The sequence below is a fragment of the Prosopis cineraria genome, unplaced genomic scaffold (assembly GCF_029017545.1).
Source record: "Prosopis cineraria cultivar Desert tree isolate PC_DT_omini unplaced genomic scaffold, ASM2901754v1 PC2, whole genome shotgun sequence".
NCBI classification, from domain to species: Eukaryota; Viridiplantae; Streptophyta; class Magnoliopsida; order Fabales; family Fabaceae; genus Prosopis; species Prosopis cineraria.
The window spans coordinates 39,538,111-39,557,552 of NW_026555333.1; the positions used below are offsets into that span (position 1 = coordinate 39,538,111).

The window sequence follows — 19,442 nt, forward strand, 5'->3', positions numbered from 1 at the left end:
ACTTAAGCCAAATCTATTATTTGGATAATTAAAAAATGTGTGGACAAATCCTATTTCAATCCCTTTATAATTTTGAATCTTTTATAAATCCCTATTATTTTAAATTTTAGTGGACGCTTTTCTCTTTCTTTCTGTTCATTTGTCAACTTCACTACTTTTTTGACTTCAACATTGCTGCCTACGATTGACATCTATCAAGACAAGATTGCTGGCGTCCACTAAGATTGGACAGTAGTAGACGATCGAGACTAGACCACCAACAATGACCGAGACAACATGGTTGGTGACAATTGACATCAGACCGTCGGTGATTACTGGGATTGGACAGTCAGCTATGACTTAGATTGGATTGTCGACCTTGATCAAGATCGAACTACCAACAATGATTGGGATTGGATTGCTAGCATTGATCGCTTTGCTATTATCATCAGCGCGGGCATGTAGTGTTAATTTGCTACTACCGTTTGGTGCATTCCCAAGACCAAGTCATCACCCCTGATTTAGGTCGGATCACTAATATCTTTCAAGTTTTCTTTAAATTCTAACATATAATTTGAAATTTAGAATTTTATTTAAAATCCAAAAAATTATTTTAATATTATAATTTTTAATTTTTTATATCATCCAAACAAAAAAATTAAAATCTATAAATTTTAAATGTGAGATTTTAAATCCAAATTCTCAACTGAAATCCATCCATCTAAACGCAACCTTAGTAAATTTTCAAGTGATTATTGTATTCACAAGTGTTTTTAGAAAGTTTTAAAAGTGAATTTTACTTTCATGTTGGGAAACAATCAATTCTCAACTATTATTCCTTAGTTTTCTAACTAAGATTAATAATATTTTTATCTCATGATAATAATTTCAATAGTATTGTTTCTTTATTTTTTTTAAGTGGTCTAACTATATATTAACAAATATAAAAATTTATAAATGATTGCGTTCATATTTAAAAGTGAATTTAGCACATTTTCAAGGAAGAATTACATATAGGTCCCCACACAAGTAAGTAAATAATTTTAGCAATTGTTAATGAACCCTGTACTAATTAATTTTTTTGTGTGAGATTTCAACATAATTTTCTCAATTTTTAAGTAATTATTGTATATTCACAAGTGCCTTTCAAAAGTAAATTTTAGTTTCATATTAGGAAATAATTCATTCCCAACTATTATTCATTAGTTTCCCAACTATTATTCCTTAATTTTCTAATTGAGATTAACAATATTTACATCCCATGATATTAATTTCAGAAATTTTATTTTTTTATTTTTCAAGTGGAAAAAAATTTTATAAATTCATATATATTTTTAATTTTAAATAAAAACTATGATTTATTATTGAAATTTTAATCATTTAGAATTCTTAACTGTAATTAATGGCTTTAGGAGGTGTTTTATTGTCATTTTCCCATTAAAAAATTGGTTCAACTGAATTTGTTACGCGCAACCGAGCGCGTACCCGACACGACGCCCGCCGAACGAGTTCGTGTGTGAATGAACTATGAAGCGATGAATGAAAATGAAGTTTCCAGCCAAATCTATGGGAATGTCTTCAAGAACTTGAGATTCTACGTTCAGTTCGTGTGTATGACCAGTGAAGAGAACCGAACCAATTTCCATAACCATCTTTCCATCTCTGTCCCTTCCCCATCTCAAGGCTCTCCTATGCCGCCAAGCAAGCTCAATCCCCTGGTAACTATGATTCCATCTTCTATCGTATCGATTTCTCGTGTTTGATTATTTACTGCAAACTATTACTTTGTTTTGCCTTAATCATGGACATCCATTGTATTAGTTCAACGAGTTTCTTGATTGAGACCTCTTTCTGGTGTTTATTGGGATTGAGACTGGGCGGTTTCTTTTCTTCATGTTTCCGTCATGTCATGTCATAATGTAGGAATGTGAGAAAATCATGGAATTTGCGTAATGAGGTTAGATTGAAAATTCCCTTGAACGTTCCGTGTTGTAAATCTCGGGACCGTGACTTCAGTTGGTTGAAGAGAGCATCTTTTGTCCAAAATTGAACTGTTCCATGGAAAATATATATATTTTTTTAATAATCTGCAGAAACCTCAAAGATGGTTTTTTTTTTTTTTATTGCAATGGCAATATTCTGGATTAGTACATTTGGAATCCAGTTATCCACGTAGATGTTGTAAACTAGCAATAATTCAAAGATATTGAGCTTTCATTGGATTTTATTTTACTGTTATATTATATGATCAAGTGGGATTTGGTGGCGTCGTTAAGGATCATGCTCAGGCACCCAAATAAATCCTAGCATTTGAATTTTAGAACTAAAGTAGATGACTTTTTGTTTATTAAAAGACACAGCCTTGCGAGTTGTTTGTGCAGATAATTTGTTTTTTCTATTTATCGATAAATTATTGAAATCTACCCCTTTTTCATCTATGATAAGTTTGTCTTCTGAAAATTTAGGAAATTGAAAAATCATCACTTCTAATTGATCAATGATAAGCACCCTAGTGGGTTGGGAACCTTCTTACAAATGCTAGCCATTGAGCTGATATAATCACATTACTCAAGTATTCTATTGGGGAACCTATATTATTCAAGACTTGTACGTTTCATACCATCCCGGTCCCTATCAGTTTGCTGCTCCTAGAAAATCAACATCCTGATGACTGCACTATGCAATTCTAGTCAGAACCCATTGCAGGTTGTCTTTTTCAGAGCTACAAAATGATGTTTACTTAAGCAGAGTGAAAATTTTCTCTCAGAAGCTAGCTACTAAGGTTTCATAATCACTTTATTTAAGTATCTTGTTAAAAACTTATACTACCCAATGTAGGATTTAAGCATCCTGGATTATCGTAGTCCCCACGAATCAATCTTTGGATTGATTAGATTTTAATCATTGTGGCTCTTGTTCAGGCTGTAGCATGATATTTCTCTGTTTTGGTGGGGATCCGTGCCACATATTATGTGTTATAGCTGCCTTGTTGGTTTCAACTTTTGAGCATGTTTCTCTTGTGACTGTTTGAAATCCTACACGTAACAGGACAATACAGGTATACCATGTTCCCAGTCTGAGAACGGTATTGTTGGTTCCACTTCCCTCTTTTCTGAGAAGGCAGTAAATGAACTTCTTCAACCTCCTGCTCAGGGGTCAAATGACCATCTCATTGAGTTCTCTGAAGCCTTGAACAGTATGCTCATATTTTGTTGAAATTGTTAATATCAACTGCAACAAGACATAATCTTGATATTGGGATCCTTGTTTTATCTAGTTGTGGCAAAGGCCCTAAGGCTGGCTGCTGAAGGAAAAACTTTGGCTCAAACTGAGGCTGGTGAATGGAGACAGAAATATGAGTTGGAAAGGGCACGGAATCTACAGTTGGAACATAAAGGTTCTAGGAAATTAAAGAGCTGCTATATGTACTTTGTGTAGTTACAACTTTACATATTGTTTTGTAACTGCTGATCAATATAAACATCCCTTAATTTTGCGAAAATTACACTAATCTTTCCTTAAAACAAAGAGTATGTCATATGGATTTTCTTTCAGATTTATTCAATTTATTCTTTAGAGAAAGGCTAGTGTAATTCTAGCAAAATTCAAAGGATGTTTGTATTGATTTCAAATATTTAATAGGGTAGGGACAATTTCTTTTGATGATGTCAATCTTAAGGAGAAACTAAATCATTGAATGATTTTGAAGGCTTATTGTTTACCTGCAATTTTAATTCTGCAATATCAAGAAGTGGCTGGTGGCTTTGTTGAGATTTTCTCAGTGACATAGTTGTTGGAATCCCAGGGATTGTTGATAGTTCCGAATTTGCTAATATCTGGTTGTGTTATGTGGCTTGGTTGATCATTTCCTATTAATCCGTTTGTCAACTTTCTATCTCAAGAGCGACTTTATATACATGTCCCAAATTTTGGCAGCTCATAGTTTCTCTGTTCTGCTTGTTTCTATTGCAGAGCACTTTTGGCGTGAGAATCAAAGTGATCTTGATGATGTGGGGATGGATAACCCAGCCGACCAACCAGCATTATGTGATGAGCAGTCTAAAAGATGTTGTGCAAGATATGGGATTTGTTCCCATGAAGTACTTTGGGATGGCATACATGATCCCGATTCCCCAATGGTTAGAAAGGTATTTTGGCTAACTTATTTGTTGTGAACTGAATTGTTCTGATAATTAGTTTGGTGTTTGGTTGCTATAACTGTTTTTCTTCCTGCGTTAGGCTTCATTTAAACTTTCATGGTGCTGCAAAGGTGAGCAAAGTGATCAGCACAAACATGTTGTCTCTTTTGAAAGAGGAAATATCACAACTGCTGAGCGCAGCAGTAAGCAGGTATTCCTTCTGTTCTGGAGCATTTAGCTTCATCACTTGTTAAATAAATTTATAATTTCTATATATCAGTAATAAAGCTTTCATGGTTGTCTATTGGCTAATTGAGAACCCATTGGTTTCAGATCTCATTGAAGTGGGAATCATCCCCAAGGACAGTGCTCATACTGACCAAACCAAACTCAGTTTCAGTTCGAATTCTGTGTGTGGAAATGATTAGGTGTGAATCTTTACATGCATGCATGCATATGTACTGACGTGATCTTAGAGAACTTAGAGCATTCTCCCTTTTGGTGAGTTTTTTGAAAGTGTAAATTCTTGTAAATATGTTTCATCTTGGTACAATGTCAGTTGTTCATTACAAATTTGAAGATTGCCTGCATTAAAAAGTGATAATCCTAAGTTGGGTCCCATATAAGCATTGACTTCCATGCCATCCAATTTTCAGACCAAAGCACAGTTATCTTAGAGTATGTTCCTTGCCACATGACCCCTGACCTGAATCAGATGTAGCCACTCATTGAAACCGTTCCTTATATTTTAAATGATTTTTCCTATCTAGTTAGTAAAGTAGCCACACTAAAAAATGTTTTGGCTGCTGCCTTGTCTTCCAATGTCGTTCCTAGTGGTATAAATATATGACAGGTCATAGAACTGAGAATTTTTCATCTTAACTTTACATTTTATATGCGTGCCAAACCTCGTTGAATTTATGTTACTTGCATAATCTTTGTTTATTATTATCAGATGGTTAAGGGAGCAGAAGAAAATTAACATCTATGTGGAACCACGTGTCAGAGGAGAACTTCTGAAAGAGTCGTCATATTTTAACTTTTTAGAAAGTTGGAAAGATGGTAAGCTTTGCAATATTTCATGTTGTAAAAGGATCGCTTTATACGCTTGAAAAATTTCTTGGCTTTTACTTTGATGTTCTCATTGGAAATGTTGTACTATCCTGATGCAATTAGTGTGGGGGACTTAGTATGTTAGATGCTTTGCATGATTTTGCAAACTGTATTTATTATATGTTAATTTTGGATAATGAGCATTATTTTATTGCTTGCAGAGGAGGAAATTCCGTGGCTGCATACTAAAGTTGACATTGTGATAACACTTGGTGGAGATGGCACTGTGCTATGGGTATGTTCACTCATTTTAAATTTACTTGTTAGTTGATATGGAGTTTTAGCATAAAGCCATACTGAAAGTTTCCTCTGTTTTGTTACAAGCGGATGGACAATTAACCTTCTGGTCCAAATATTTCCCGGCTTTTCCTTCTATGTGATACTTGCTATGTTACACAAACTATGGTTAGAGGCTAAGAATATAGGGGCTAAAATTTTATTTGCAATTATTGTAACTAAAGCGAGTAACTGGTAGAAAATTTCAAGTGCTAAAATCTCTTATCATCATCTCATGCCTCTGTCAGGGCCAGAGAGAGTGTCAGACATTGATAAGATCTATTGGCCTTCTTTTAATTGGACTTTGAGAAAATATATATATATATATACATACATACATATATATATATAAATAGGTTAGATACCATCTCTTGATCCAAAATCTGAGGACGTTGGTCTTTTCTACTTACAAACACCCCTTTTCCTCAATTCTATTAAATGTTGGATTTCTTCCTGCCTTTTTTTCTTGATATTAACAATCTTTTCTTTGAGTGTGAGTCTATGACTTACTCTGCAAACATACTATTCCTTTTCCTTTCTTTTGATAGCAATCCATTTACAAGAAGCCATCTTGACATGAATGCTCCTAACTACTGAGTCCTCTGCTCTAAATAGGCACAAGTGCAGGCTCTCATCTACTTAAGCATACCTACATGAGTGTACCTAGTCACCGAACCATATGCTCCTAATGTGCATGGACACTCACTTCAATCAATTTGAGACAATTGCCTTCATACTTGTTCTCTAATATACTTTAGCTCTGATACTAGCTGGTATTGAATTTCAAGTTCCAAAGTCTCTACTTAGTGCTTCACACCTCTTATAGTCATACTCTGCCTCTTTTACACTGTTTTTGATTTGGAGTCCTTGGCTGGAATTTATCCCAACAACCATAATGGTAATTAAACTCTACTTACAGCTTGGCTAACTCAGCCTACATCCTAACTAACAAGCTATCAGTTACCGGTCGCGTTGTATAAAAAACTGACATGCCAAAGGGCAGTCCTTCTTATTTCCTGTTATTTTCCTGAGATTTACGCCTGAAGACCATGTTTTCAAATATTGCTTAGTTCTAATTATTAACATTGAAGGATTCTATGCAATGGCATCAATATATGGAGTTGTATCTTGCCAAATATCTATGCAACGACTTCAGCACAAAAATAATTAGGATAAAACCTTACTTTAAATTACTAATTCTATCTGACAAATAACCGTAATTTTCTTCACTTTCACATCCATGGTTGTGTTTTTGCACTAGAGTGCATGTGCGCAATTTGTTCAATGTTATTTTGCTATGACACATTGTTAGTGATTTATCATGTATTGAACCTGCAGGCAGCTTCTATGTTCAAAGGACCAGTTCCTCCCATTGTCCCATTTTCTTTAGGCTCGCTTGGCTTTTTGACTCCTTTCTGTATCCTCCATCTTTGTTCTCATGCATATTATTATTATTATTATTTAAATATGCATCTGATTCCATGCCTGATTGAAAGTTGAACTTAACATCCTTTAGATAGTGAACATTACAGAGAATACCTTGAGTCAATATTGAAGGGCCCTGTTGGCATCACATTGAGGAACCGTTTGCTATGTCAAGTGGTAAGAGATGCAGCTAAAAATGAACAAGAATCTGAAGAACCGATGCTTGTTCTAAATGAGGTTACTATTGATCGTGGAATATCATCTTTCCTTACAAATTTGGAATGTTACTGTGACAACTCGTTTGTCACATGTGTGCAAGGAGATGGATTGATCATATCTACAACATCTGGCAGTACTGCCTATTCTCTGGCAGCTGGAGGATCAATGGTCCATCCTCAGGTAACGTTTTGTCCTTCGTCCCTCAGTCAAGGTCCTTAAATCAATCGGATTTTTTTGATTACATTCAAACATTCTACATTCACACAAATAAGGCATAAGAGGCATTAGGAGAGAGATGAATACAGATATCAGGAGTGTGAAAATGGGACAAGTCCTACATAATTACGCCCTCCAATCCTAATTGTAAGCTGTCTTCTGAAGGACTTTCTTTGTTCATGACATAAGATGTTATGCAATGTCATCTAATGGTTTCCCATTTTAACCTCTTAGACTTTGAAGGAGTGATCTCATAAGTTGTCCCATAAAAAGGATGGAGGTTTTATGATGTTTACATTTCTACAATTAATAAGGGTAAAAATGGAATCTTAGCCTTTTTTTGACAAATTTTGACAATGCAACATACTTTCCTTAGGACGTTCGAGAAATTCGAAGCATCTTATATTTAGGATTGAAAGGAGTACATTCTTACACGTCATTCTGTCTTCTGGTGTAAGAATACATAAATGCGTGTATGTGTATCTATGTCAGCATCCTTTGCCGAGTAACGGCTATGAAACTATGGAAACTCAATTGTGGAATTTTGCAGGTTCCGGGTATTTTGTTCACACCAATTTGTCCACATTCCCTATCTTTTAGGCCATTGATATTACCAGAGCATGTGAGTCTGAGGGTGCAAATACCTTCAAATACAAGAAGCCCAGCATGGGCATCATTTGATGGCAAGGGCAGGAAGAAGTTGGAACCGGGGGATGCACTTGTGTGCAGCATGGCACCATGGCCTGTTCCTACTGCTTGTTTGGTTGATTCTACTAATGATTTCTTAAGAAGCATTCATGAGGGCCTTCACTGGAACTTGAGAAGGCCCCAATCTTTTGACGGCCCTCAAGATACGTGACATATCATTTTTTCTAAAAAAAAAAAAAAGGAAAAATGCTTTTATTCTTGTATTGGGGAACAAAAACTCTGAACTATCAATTCATGAAGTTTTCTTTTACATATATATATATATATATATTTCTGCATTTTATTATTTTTTATGAAATATAAAATCTTCTCTCTCTTCTCGAAAAAAGGAAACTTCATGACACATTCTTAATTTCAGAAGACCCATTCCTCTTGTATTGTACACATTGTGGTGCCTTCTTGCACTGTTTTCTTGTGCAGTCAATAAACAAGTGTAGAGAATCAAGTTATCAAAGAAAAAAGTTATCATGGGGTGGGGTAGAAATGTGATTAAGCTTTAAACTTGTTTGTGTGCGTATAAAGAAATGGCGGGCAAGTAGACTCCGCTACTTGATTGAGAGAATGATCTATATATATAGACTTGTGTCTATAATCTGGGACTTCATACAATGAATAAGAGTTAAGATATCATTTTTCATACTTTTGACTTCATGACTCTTATGATGCTTTTAATTTCCAAGAATGATTATAATTTTTTATTTTTTTATAAAAAATTTTGGAAAATTAGATTTTTTTTTTGTTTTATATCAAATTTGATAAGTGAATGATATTCTTTTTTTGGTTTATGGATATCATACAATAAATTTGTTCAATCATAACATATTAAGTTTTAATTGTCTTAACATAAAACAGTTTAAATTTTATAATGTTTTTCATTTATATATATATATATATATATATATTATTTACCTTATTTTTCTTTTAAAATAAATTAAGTTTTTAATTTTCTCTACAATTTAATTCATATAATTTTAATAAATAAATCATGCACTTAAAATTTTACTATAATAACCCAAAAAAAAGGTTAACATTGATATTTTAAAATTGAATAAAAAATTTGCTTATAAAAAAATGAACAAAAAAATTTATTATTAAAATAAGAGTGCAAAGAAAAAGTAGTCCAATCATTCTGGTTTTGTCAAGATAGTCCAGATCAAAATGGTTTATTAGTCAAATTGAACGGCTTTTATATTCCAGTGATAGTCCAACCAGTCTAATCATATAAGTCTTAAAACATTGAGTTGAAATAGACACTTTTTCTCTTTCATATAATCTTAGACAAGGAATGGAAAAGAAATAGAGAGCAAGATAGCAGAATAAATGAAATACATATTAGAAAAAGACCTTTGATTCTAGACTTGGTTTTTCATCATTTATGTTTCTTTTCATACAAATAGTCAGCAGAAAATTGTGGCAATAATAAAACGTTCAATTTATTAAATTTATTTTGATAATCGATTTGATCTTTTTTAGTTAACCAAGATATAACATTACTAAAATATACATTGATAATATATTGTTGAGTTGTTAGTAATGTAAATTAATGAAAACAATTATAATATTTAAAAAAAATAAATTTGAAAACTAAAAATAAAAGAATAAAAGAATAAAACACTGTATAAGAAAATAACAAAACAAGAATATAAGGAAAAATATTAATAAAAAACTATGAAGTTTAGCTATGTGTGTGTGTCAAGTAATCAATATACTTTACACATTAAATTAATTTTTGAGAGTTATATTTCAAAACTTAAAAGACTGACTTGATAATTTAATAAAGTATAATAAACTAAATTAAAAAATAAATTTAAGAGAAGAAGTGCTAACTGAAGTAAAATTAAGTGAGAAAAAAAAATTTAAGGGCTTGTTTCGTTTTGTTCTCAATTTTTTATTTTTTAAAATTATTTTACTAATTTAAAATAAAATAAAAAGAAAAACACTTTGATTATATTAATTTGAAAAACAATTTTAAATTATATTAATTTAAAAACAATTTTAGAGTTAAAAAAAGTATTCGATAGTGGTGGTCACATATACTTGCATAGCATTTGACCCAAACCAAAAGTCAAACTTGGGAATAATCCCACAATGGCCAAATGCAACCAAAATGCCAATCTATAATGTGTGACTACCTGCGAGTGATGAAATAACTTTCTTGTTGGCAATGTATTCATCAAATACACAATAATCCAGACATTATAGTCAAACTAAGTGTCTCCAGCATTGGATGCCTCCCTTTTGATCCTAGTTTGATCATCTCCGGTGAAATGTTAATTCACAGGATTGGAGTGAAATTAAAATCTCAATAATTAATAAATCAAACTGAATTAGATGCAAGAAATAATATTTTGAGCATACAAAGTAGGTCTATTCAAAATCAACAATTCAAATCACTTAAGCATGTAAGTAAAACAAATTATGTCAATGCATGATTAGTGTATCATCTTTATATCTTCTAATACTTGCAACCAAATCTATGAGCTATATATGTAAGTAAAAATTACAAGTAATGACTAGACCAAGTTTTCCTAGTATTGGAAACCTGATTAAAGGCTACCACGCTTACTCTTGAATCATGAATTCTCCCTTTCTCGAATCTAAGAGATGTCATATAACTAACCCACACTGATTTTCATAGGAACTAATGATACAAGGCAATGCCCAACCCATGCCACTTCCCATATAATATTAATAATGATAGAACAACACAATAGATTACACACCGAGACTACTCATGGTGATGGTTTTATCATGTGAATTTTCACTGACTCTCCTATGATGAACTCCCACGCATTCATATGTGATCATGCCAAAACATATTATTCATACTCAATTTCACAACAATTTACATTCATTATCATATGCTTGAGATTCACAACATATATATATATATATATATATAATAAACCACTTAATGGCATCATATAGGATTTTTAAGCCCACTTTACATTATTTTCTAAAATCAAACATATTATTGCCATATCAAAACACTAATTCATACATTTCACAATTCTCACACGTATATATCAACAAGTACAAAAGAGAATTAGGTTCCCGGTTACTCAACTCTTGGTTTTTAAACCAAGTTTACCTATGACAATGAACAAATGAGCCTCTCCTTGCCCAAATACTCCAATATAACTCAATTTACAATTGAACACAATCATCATAATCTGCAATCTATGGATTTCTCTATTTAACCTACTAACCCAAAATTTCCAATGCGGTCATCTCTCATAATTAAATTAATTTATAACATCCCTTAGTCCATGCATACTCTAATTAGCCTCAACGCTTATTTTAGATACTTACCTTGTCTTCTAACACTCATTTATATCCAGGATTTAGTCAAAACCCATCACCAACCCCTAAATCATCATAACCTCTTCAACTGAATGATTAGAAACCTAAATAAACATCTAACAACCCATTTAGGTTAGATCAAATGATGGAAACCTCATCCATTTTGATTTCCATCATCCAACCCCTAAAAACCATTGAGAAAAACACATCGAAAGGTAGAGGGAAGAGATTTGGACCTTAATTACCCAAGCGATACCTAGCTCCTAATAGCCCCTAAGTGCCGAAACCATGAAAGCCCTAGCAAGGCCTTGGCCGTCTCTCCCTCTCACATTTTTCTCTTTTGTTTCATACTATTCCAACTAATATGATTATATCAAATTTTGAGTGTTTGCTGAAGCAAATGGTGCCATATGCCATGATGGATAACATAGAAAGGGCCAACCCGAATATGGTCCATTCAATTGAACCAAATGCTCTCCTAAGTCTAGATCTAAGCCTATCAAAGGGTCCAATAGGCCCAATTAGGGTCATCTATTAATCAACTCCTACTTGGGTAACTCTCAAATTACTAACTTACCCTTAATTAATATTAGTCAATCCTAATTAAATTTTAGAATGTTACATCATTACTTCAACAAGAAGTTACCAATAATAGAGCTTTGATTTTGGATATAAATATAGGTTAATAGATATTTTTGTCCTTTCAACTATTAGAATAGGTGCATGTGGTATTATAATTTTTTATAGTGCAATATATTCCCTTTCAACAATTAAAATTGGTATAATATATATTGACTTTACTGTTAATAAATGTTAACTTTAAATATTAGTTGACTCAAAATATTACAGAAAATATGATATAAAAATTATAAAAAAAGGACCCAAAAAATTATAAACAAATACCCTATAAAAAAATTAATACGGATTAAGTCTCCTAAATGATAAATAAATACATAAAGAGATATGTTATTTTTTTTACAATATGAAAGACCAAAATATCATTGTACTGATCCTCCTTCCACCCTTGCCCTTGAATCTCGTAAATATGCACTTAATCTTCTATTTATACGTTAAATTGTAACGAATATGTGGGAACTAATTAATCTACATAAGGAGGGGGACAGAAGCCCAAATGAAGGGACAAAAAAACAAAATATTACTAAGAAAACCGATCTAAATTCGTGATTTGTCAACAAAGGAACCAAACAAAATACTATAAGTACATGTAGGTTGGATTCAAACGTCTTGCTTATAAATAGTGCCTTAGTCAAATCACCAACTCAAAAATTTGTGATTCTTCCTTATTTTCCTTCCTTCTCTCTCTCTCTCTCTCTCTCCCCCCCCGCCATGCAAATTTGTCCGATGATTTTCCTTCAACCCTAATTAATGCTTCTTCTTCTTATTCTTCTTCTTCTTCACGATGACTCCTTCAAACTCTTCAGCCAACCTGGTGTTGTTGAAGGACCAACATTACAGTCCCTTAACCCTTAAAGCTTTATACAAATGTGTCATCTTCTTCGGTATATTTTTCGTCTTGATCCTCTTCGTCACCTTCTTGCAGCTTCATCCTCTACATGATCAATTCCCTTACCTCCTCGCAAGATTCCAGGAAAAATGTCCACCTTCATCTTTAACATCACCATCATTAGCATCCACGTCGTCATCATCACATGTACACAGTAAGTCTCATTCTAATTCTAACAACGCCATTAACGTCAGCGACATCGTGTTCTGTATAGCTGCTTCTGTTAAAACATGGAAGAAAAAGAAACCCTACATTGAATCATGGTGGCAACCTAATGTTACAAGAGGATATGTCTTCTTCGAGGAGGTTCCAGGGAAGGATTCTCTGCCATGGCCGGCCACTTCTCCGCCGTATAAGGTCCATGAGGATGTGACGAAGCTCGAGCTTTTCAAGAAGTTTCCGAGCCCTATTCAGGTGAGCAGCAGCGGAGCCACATACAATTAAGGGGCATATGGAGAAAATAACATATTATGGTGATGAAATTCTAGATTTTGCTTTTTGCACCGTTCTTTTTAATATCTTGAAACCTAAATTTTCTAAACTTATATCAAAATTTTTTAATCTTTTTTTAAAATTTTACCTCTCACTTAACCTTTCCCCATAGGAACACGTATACAAACATGTCAATACTAAATTCTAACTTGGGATCTCTTCTTAGTGAGGAAGGTAATGCTACCACTAGAACAAGTAACCCATTGACAATTTTTCAACCTTTTAACTCAAAGCTTGAAAAATTAATTAATATACATAATTGATTTTTTAATGACCAAATTATTTTTAAAATTATTTTTAAAAAAAATTGCCTCCTTAGCCTAGGGTCTTGGCTTTGCCATTGCAGGTGAGGATTCTTAGATCGATCTTAAAGACATTCAAGCAAAGAGATCAAAATGTGAAGTGGTTCGTGATGACGGATGATGACACGGTGATGGTGATTGAGAATCTGGTTAGGGTTTTATCAAAGTATGATCACACAAAGCAAATGTATGTTGGGATGCATTCTGAAGCCATAAAGTCGAATTCATTGTTCGCTTTTGAAATGGCGTATGGAGGAGGAGGGTTTGCTTTGAGCTATCCGTTAATGGAAGCCCTAGTTGAGAACTTAGAAGGATGCATAGAGAGATATACACATTTGGTTTCTAGTGATTATATTGTGAGTGCTTGTATTGCTGATCTCGGAGTTGATCCAACATTTGAAAGAGGTTTTCACCAGGTAATTAATCCATATCTTTTTTATTGTTGTTTTTAAATTTTAGCCAAATATATGATTTTCCATACATTGCATGGTCAATAATAAAAAAACCAACTTGATATCACTTTAGGAAAATTGCATCTAAGACCTATGAAAAAAGTTATTTAAAGACAAGAATCAATAATAAATCATCATTCGAGGGAAAAAAAAAAGTCTATATTCCCATTTTAATAATAACCTATTCTATATTGGTTCTTATTTGCAAATAACTTTTTGTATAGGTCCTTGGTTGCAATTTTCCTTTACTTTTATCTCATATACAATTCCTAGCGTATTATAATATTATTAGTTACCCGATTTGAGCCAGATAATGGAAACAACTATAGTTTCTTAGTTATAAGATTTCAAGTTCAAGCGTATGTGAATGTTAAAAACACTTTTAGGAGAGCTAACAATATGCTTCAATCTAACCCAAAAAATAATACTAGATATCAAATATAGCTATACCAAATAACATTGCATGGAGTTAAAAAAAAATAAAAAATCTGCAGCCATATTGTTCATAGTGGGACAAAGTCAAGGAAACCTAATAACAACTTTCCTAACTCGATAGTAATAGATTACGTTTTGTGTGCGAGACAAAGTTTGAAGCTCAAAAATTGAACTATATCCTAAATTGCAAGAGCAGTGCTTAGTGTTTGTGACATCTTTGATATGAGGACTTTGAGAACTCACATTTAAAGAAGAGGTTGCTAGGTTGTTCAAGGGTGATTACACTCAAGTCAATATGAAAAAGCCCACATTAGATAAAATTAAGTTTTATAACTAATATATTATAAAAGAAAAAAAAAACCTATAAACCAAAGCCTTGAGATTTTATTTAGATTAAGGTATCGTGTCCTCCTTTTACTATTGCTCATTTGTCCTCTTGCCTTGTTTTCAGGCAATCTCTCCCCATTCCCCATTCCCAATATATAGTCATTGAAAGAAATAGACATACTTTGGAAACCCGTTCAACTAATGAAAAGTAAGATTTGTTATACACACACATAGGTGTTAGGGCCTTTTAATGTGCCTTTCTCTCATGCATATATACACAGGCATGTTGATTTCACTCACTCTTGTGGTTCCTTGTGGGAACATGTACTGACAATATGTATGTATGCATGTATGTATGTACGTGCAGGTTGATGCACACGGTGACGTATCAGGTCTGCTTTCAGCTCATCCAAATGCTCCATTTGTGTCCATCCACCACATGGACACCACAGACCCAATCTTCCCCTCCAAGAACCGATCAGAGTCCATAAAGCATCTTCTTCGTGCAGCCAAATTCGACCACACTCGCATTCTTCAGCAAACTATATGCCACCACAGGCCAAATTTCTGGACTTTCTCAGTCTCGTGGGGTTACTCTCTGCAAATCTATGAAAGTGTTTTCCCTCGCTGGCTTCTCAAGAGGCCCTTGGAGACCTTCAAGCCGTGGCTCGCCGAGATCTCGGCGCCGCCGTACTACATGTTCAACACCAGACTGCCCAATGATAATCCCTGTGAAGCTCCTCATGCGTTCTTTGCAGAATCAATGGAGAAAGTCAGGGTTGATAGTGGGGAAGATCAGATAGTTACGACGTTTAAGAGAAGATCTCCCAGAGGTTTGATTGCTTGTCCTCTTGTTGGACACAAGTCTGCTGATTCTATCTACAGAGTCAGAGTCTTCTCTCGGGCAACAACAAACTTGCAGGTTTGTGTGTGTGTATTATTGCCCAAATATCTGGTATTTCCATTTCTTCCTTTTTGCCCAAATATCATATACTATTGACCCTTCATAACATAAATTTGTCATTGATTTTCGTGCTAAGCCTAGTAATATGGTGGTGCGAGGAGAGAAAAATACATAGGTTGGGTATGCATATAATTAATATACCAGACACATCAGGCTACCTGTTCAGGGTTTTTTTTTTTTGAAAAATTTTAATAAAGACCCCTTGATTACATTTATTTAAATTCAAAGTTCTTAAATTTTTAAAATTTTACTGCAGTCCAAGAATATTGATTTGATATTAAATTTATAAGAAAAGTGACAAAATTGCCTTTCATTTTAATTAATATAAAAAATTTTCTATTTTCCTTGTTAATTGCCTTGCTTCACTTGTTTATTTACTTATAGAATATTAGTAATTGCCCTACTATAATTGTTCATTTCCCTAGTTAATGAAATTAAGTAAAAATCTAGCAATGAATGAATAAAGTAAAGCAATAAATAAGTGAAGTAAGGTAATAAACAACAATCTGTAAAACAACATATAGTATAAGAATCAATAAGTTATTTTAAGATAATTTAAACACCTAAAATGAAAATAAGGTAAGTAGGATAACTAATAACATTTTGTAGGTAAATTAACAAGTGAAGTAAGCCAATGAACAAATAAAGTAAAGAAGTTTTGATATTAATTTAAATGAGGGGTAAGTTTATTCTTTCTCTCAAAAATTTAATATCAAATTAATATTTTTGGACTACAGTTTAATTTCATAAATTTAAGAACTTTGAATTTAAATAAGTGTGATTAAGGGATCTTTATTAAAATTCTCTCCTTTTTTTTCAAGGTTTGAGGTTTTTTAGGCCCACCCTTATAATATCAAAGGGGGATGGATAATAATATATCCCTATTTGATATACTTTCTTATTTATATTATAGAACATTTTCTAGTAGTCTTATTTAGTTTAAAATATAGAATATTGAATAATTTTTATAATTTTTTTTTTCAGTAGCGAACCCCTACTTCATTTATTATTTTAAAAAAAAATTAGCCTATTAAAATTTCATTTATCTCCATTAAAAACTTATATAGAGCATTTAATGGGATATGATTAAAAATATGCATAATTTTTTAAAATGTTTCAACTAATTTTTTTTTTTTTTATAGAATCATAAGGTAGACTGTAGTTATCAATGGCTTACATTGTAGACAAGAGGGAGCACGAAGATTATGTACTTTTGTGTCTGTTTTTTCTACAGATCCTCACACACACACACACGGACGCTAGGGAGAAACGTTAATTTCACCTTACTTTAATTAAAAGCCTGAACTGTTAAATGAAGATATTTTTATTTGCATTTTCATATTATGTATCAAGAAAAATTGACTTGTTCTTTTTTTTTTCCTCTCTGACATAACTATAACTCTATATTAATATGATCGATCAACACGTGTGGCTGACCTTAATTAAAGGGATTATATATATTGTGTTTCAGGGTAGAAGAGAGTGCTGTAATGTTGTGCATGTTGGTTCAAGAGATGCAGAAATCAGATATAGGACATGCACGAGAAATGAAATTATTGGGTAAATTTGTTTAGATTATTAATTAATTAATTGTTGTGCAATTAATGTATTCATTATATATTTAATTTAATCTACTTCTTCGATCGAATCCAAAGAGATCATTTTTTTTTTTCGTTAAAATGGAAAGCAAGTTCCACCTATAGGGTTATTCAGGTGATAAAGTCGAGGTGGATTATAATGTGACGTTTGATGCAAACAAAAAACCAAAAAGAAATAACACGAACATGTATAACATTTTTTTTTTCATATTGGGATTCGGAGCAAAAATAAAGTAACTTGGAATTGAATAATAAATTTCCCTTGACAACTGTAATAGTCTATAGAATTAATAATTATAAATTTGAAATTAACAACTTTTCTTCACAAAGTCAACCAACAGTTTTCATGAATAATAACTTTAGTTTACAGTATTTACACTGGGGGGTTCAACATTAACAGATCCTCTCCACAATGCTATGTTCCACAACTTCACTCACACGTAATAACAACTTTGATTTTTAGTAGTATTTAAATTGATGGATTTAAATTTAAATTTTAGATTTAAAATAATCTTCTTTTTAAAATCTCAAATTTAAAATAGGTGTAAAAAAATTTCAGGAGATAAAAGGAAGACAAGTTGACATTCGAAACAAACATGAAAGATTGAAAGGGACAAATTTATTTTCATTCAGTAGGTGAAAAAAAAAAAGATATGAGAGGACTAAGAAAATAATAAAGTTATCAATAATAAAAAAATAAAAAATAATAAGTTAAGATGATTGAAGTGGGTGGAACTTCAATTAAAAAAATTTGAAATGAGAGGGAGGTTACTTGTTATTGTTATTGTTATTGTTATTGCGCCCTAAGTTACTCATAAAAAATAAAGGGTAATATGGTCATTTCACGAGTAAACTTAATGGATCTTAGCTAATAAAAGCTAATTTTATGGAACTTCATTGGTATTACACTAATTTAGTGGTCCTGTTTTGTCATTCTTCCTTCTTTTATTCCTCACGTACGGCTGCGTGGTCCCATATTTGTTGGCCATGCATGATTTATTGTCAAATATGTTTGAATGCATTCCTGAATCAATGTCTCTGGGTAGATGCCTGCAGGCACACACGAAAGAATTTTATGATTTATTTTACTATTTCAACTTCTATTATTAATTAATAAACTTAATTAAAATTAGTTGATTATCTTAAAACGATCTCTTCTTCTGACAAATACGATTAATTAAATTTAAATTATTAATCATTAATTTCTTCACTCAATTCATTTTTCTACCATAATTAACTTGCCCATCAATATCCATATATATACCAAGGGTGATATTATTAAAAGAAATATTATTTTATAAATTTTATAAAATGACTTAATTATGAATATAAAAAAGTTTTAATTAAATAAGAACTGAGGGATCGGAGTAACTTCTATTTATTCCTAATAGTTTAATATGGAATAATAACTAGTATTTGTTATCCTGTGCGTTATACAAGGAGTATGACGCACGGGATAATAAATATCATAAAACTTTAAGATATAATTGATCAATCATTATAAGTACCATGCAAATCGAAGATATAATGAAACATTACAAATATAATACTTCCTTCGTCTTAAATTATAGGGTGCTTTTAAAGTAATTTCTCCATTTTAAAATATGAGACACTTTGGATAGATTAATATTTTATTAAATGCTTCAATTCCAATATTACCCTTTCTCTCTCTCTCTATAATTAATTTATATTTCTTCTATTTTTAATATATTAAATGATGGGCATTTTTGAAAGTTTATATTTTTATTTTGAAAAAATAAGATTGTTAAGTGTACTTAATGAGGTTTATTGGTATGTGAAATTTTATCTAAAAGTGTCTTATAATTTGAGATAGAGAGAGTATTGACTATCAAAAAAGAAATTAATATGATGAGGATAGTACTATCTGAAACTGAGTTTAAATGTATAATTATTTCAGGCTCTGGCTATGCAATTATTTAAATTAATGTGTATTTATTTAATTTTACAT

At 32.2% G+C, this 19,442-nt stretch overlaps 2 protein-coding genes across 2 annotated transcripts; both read left to right on the forward strand.

Annotated features, from left to right (window-relative positions):
• Positions 1-1,480: 1,480 nt before the first annotated feature.
• LOC129303847 (NAD(H) kinase 1-like) lies at positions 1,481-8,712 on the forward strand. Its single transcript, XM_054943387.1, has 11 exons — positions 1,481-1,697; positions 3,028-3,175; positions 3,257-3,376; positions 3,952-4,127; positions 4,219-4,329; positions 4,452-4,546; positions 5,074-5,180; positions 5,393-5,466; positions 6,846-6,924; positions 7,024-7,331; positions 7,918-8,712. The coding sequence occupies exons 1-11, from the start codon at positions 1,500-1,502 to the stop codon at positions 8,224-8,226; spliced, it is 1,725 nt and encodes a 574-aa protein (XP_054799362.1). The 5' UTR covers positions 1,481-1,499; the 3' UTR covers positions 8,227-8,712.
• A 4,086-nt stretch (positions 8,713-12,798) lies between these two features.
• LOC129302748 (uncharacterized) lies at positions 12,799-17,439 on the forward strand. Its single transcript, XM_054941636.1, has 4 exons — positions 12,799-13,317; positions 13,742-14,113; positions 15,279-15,833; positions 17,347-17,439. The coding sequence occupies exons 1-4, from the start codon at positions 12,799-12,801 to the stop codon at positions 17,437-17,439; spliced, it is 1,539 nt and encodes a 512-aa protein (XP_054797611.1).
• The last annotated feature ends 2,003 nt before the right edge of the window (positions 17,440-19,442 follow it).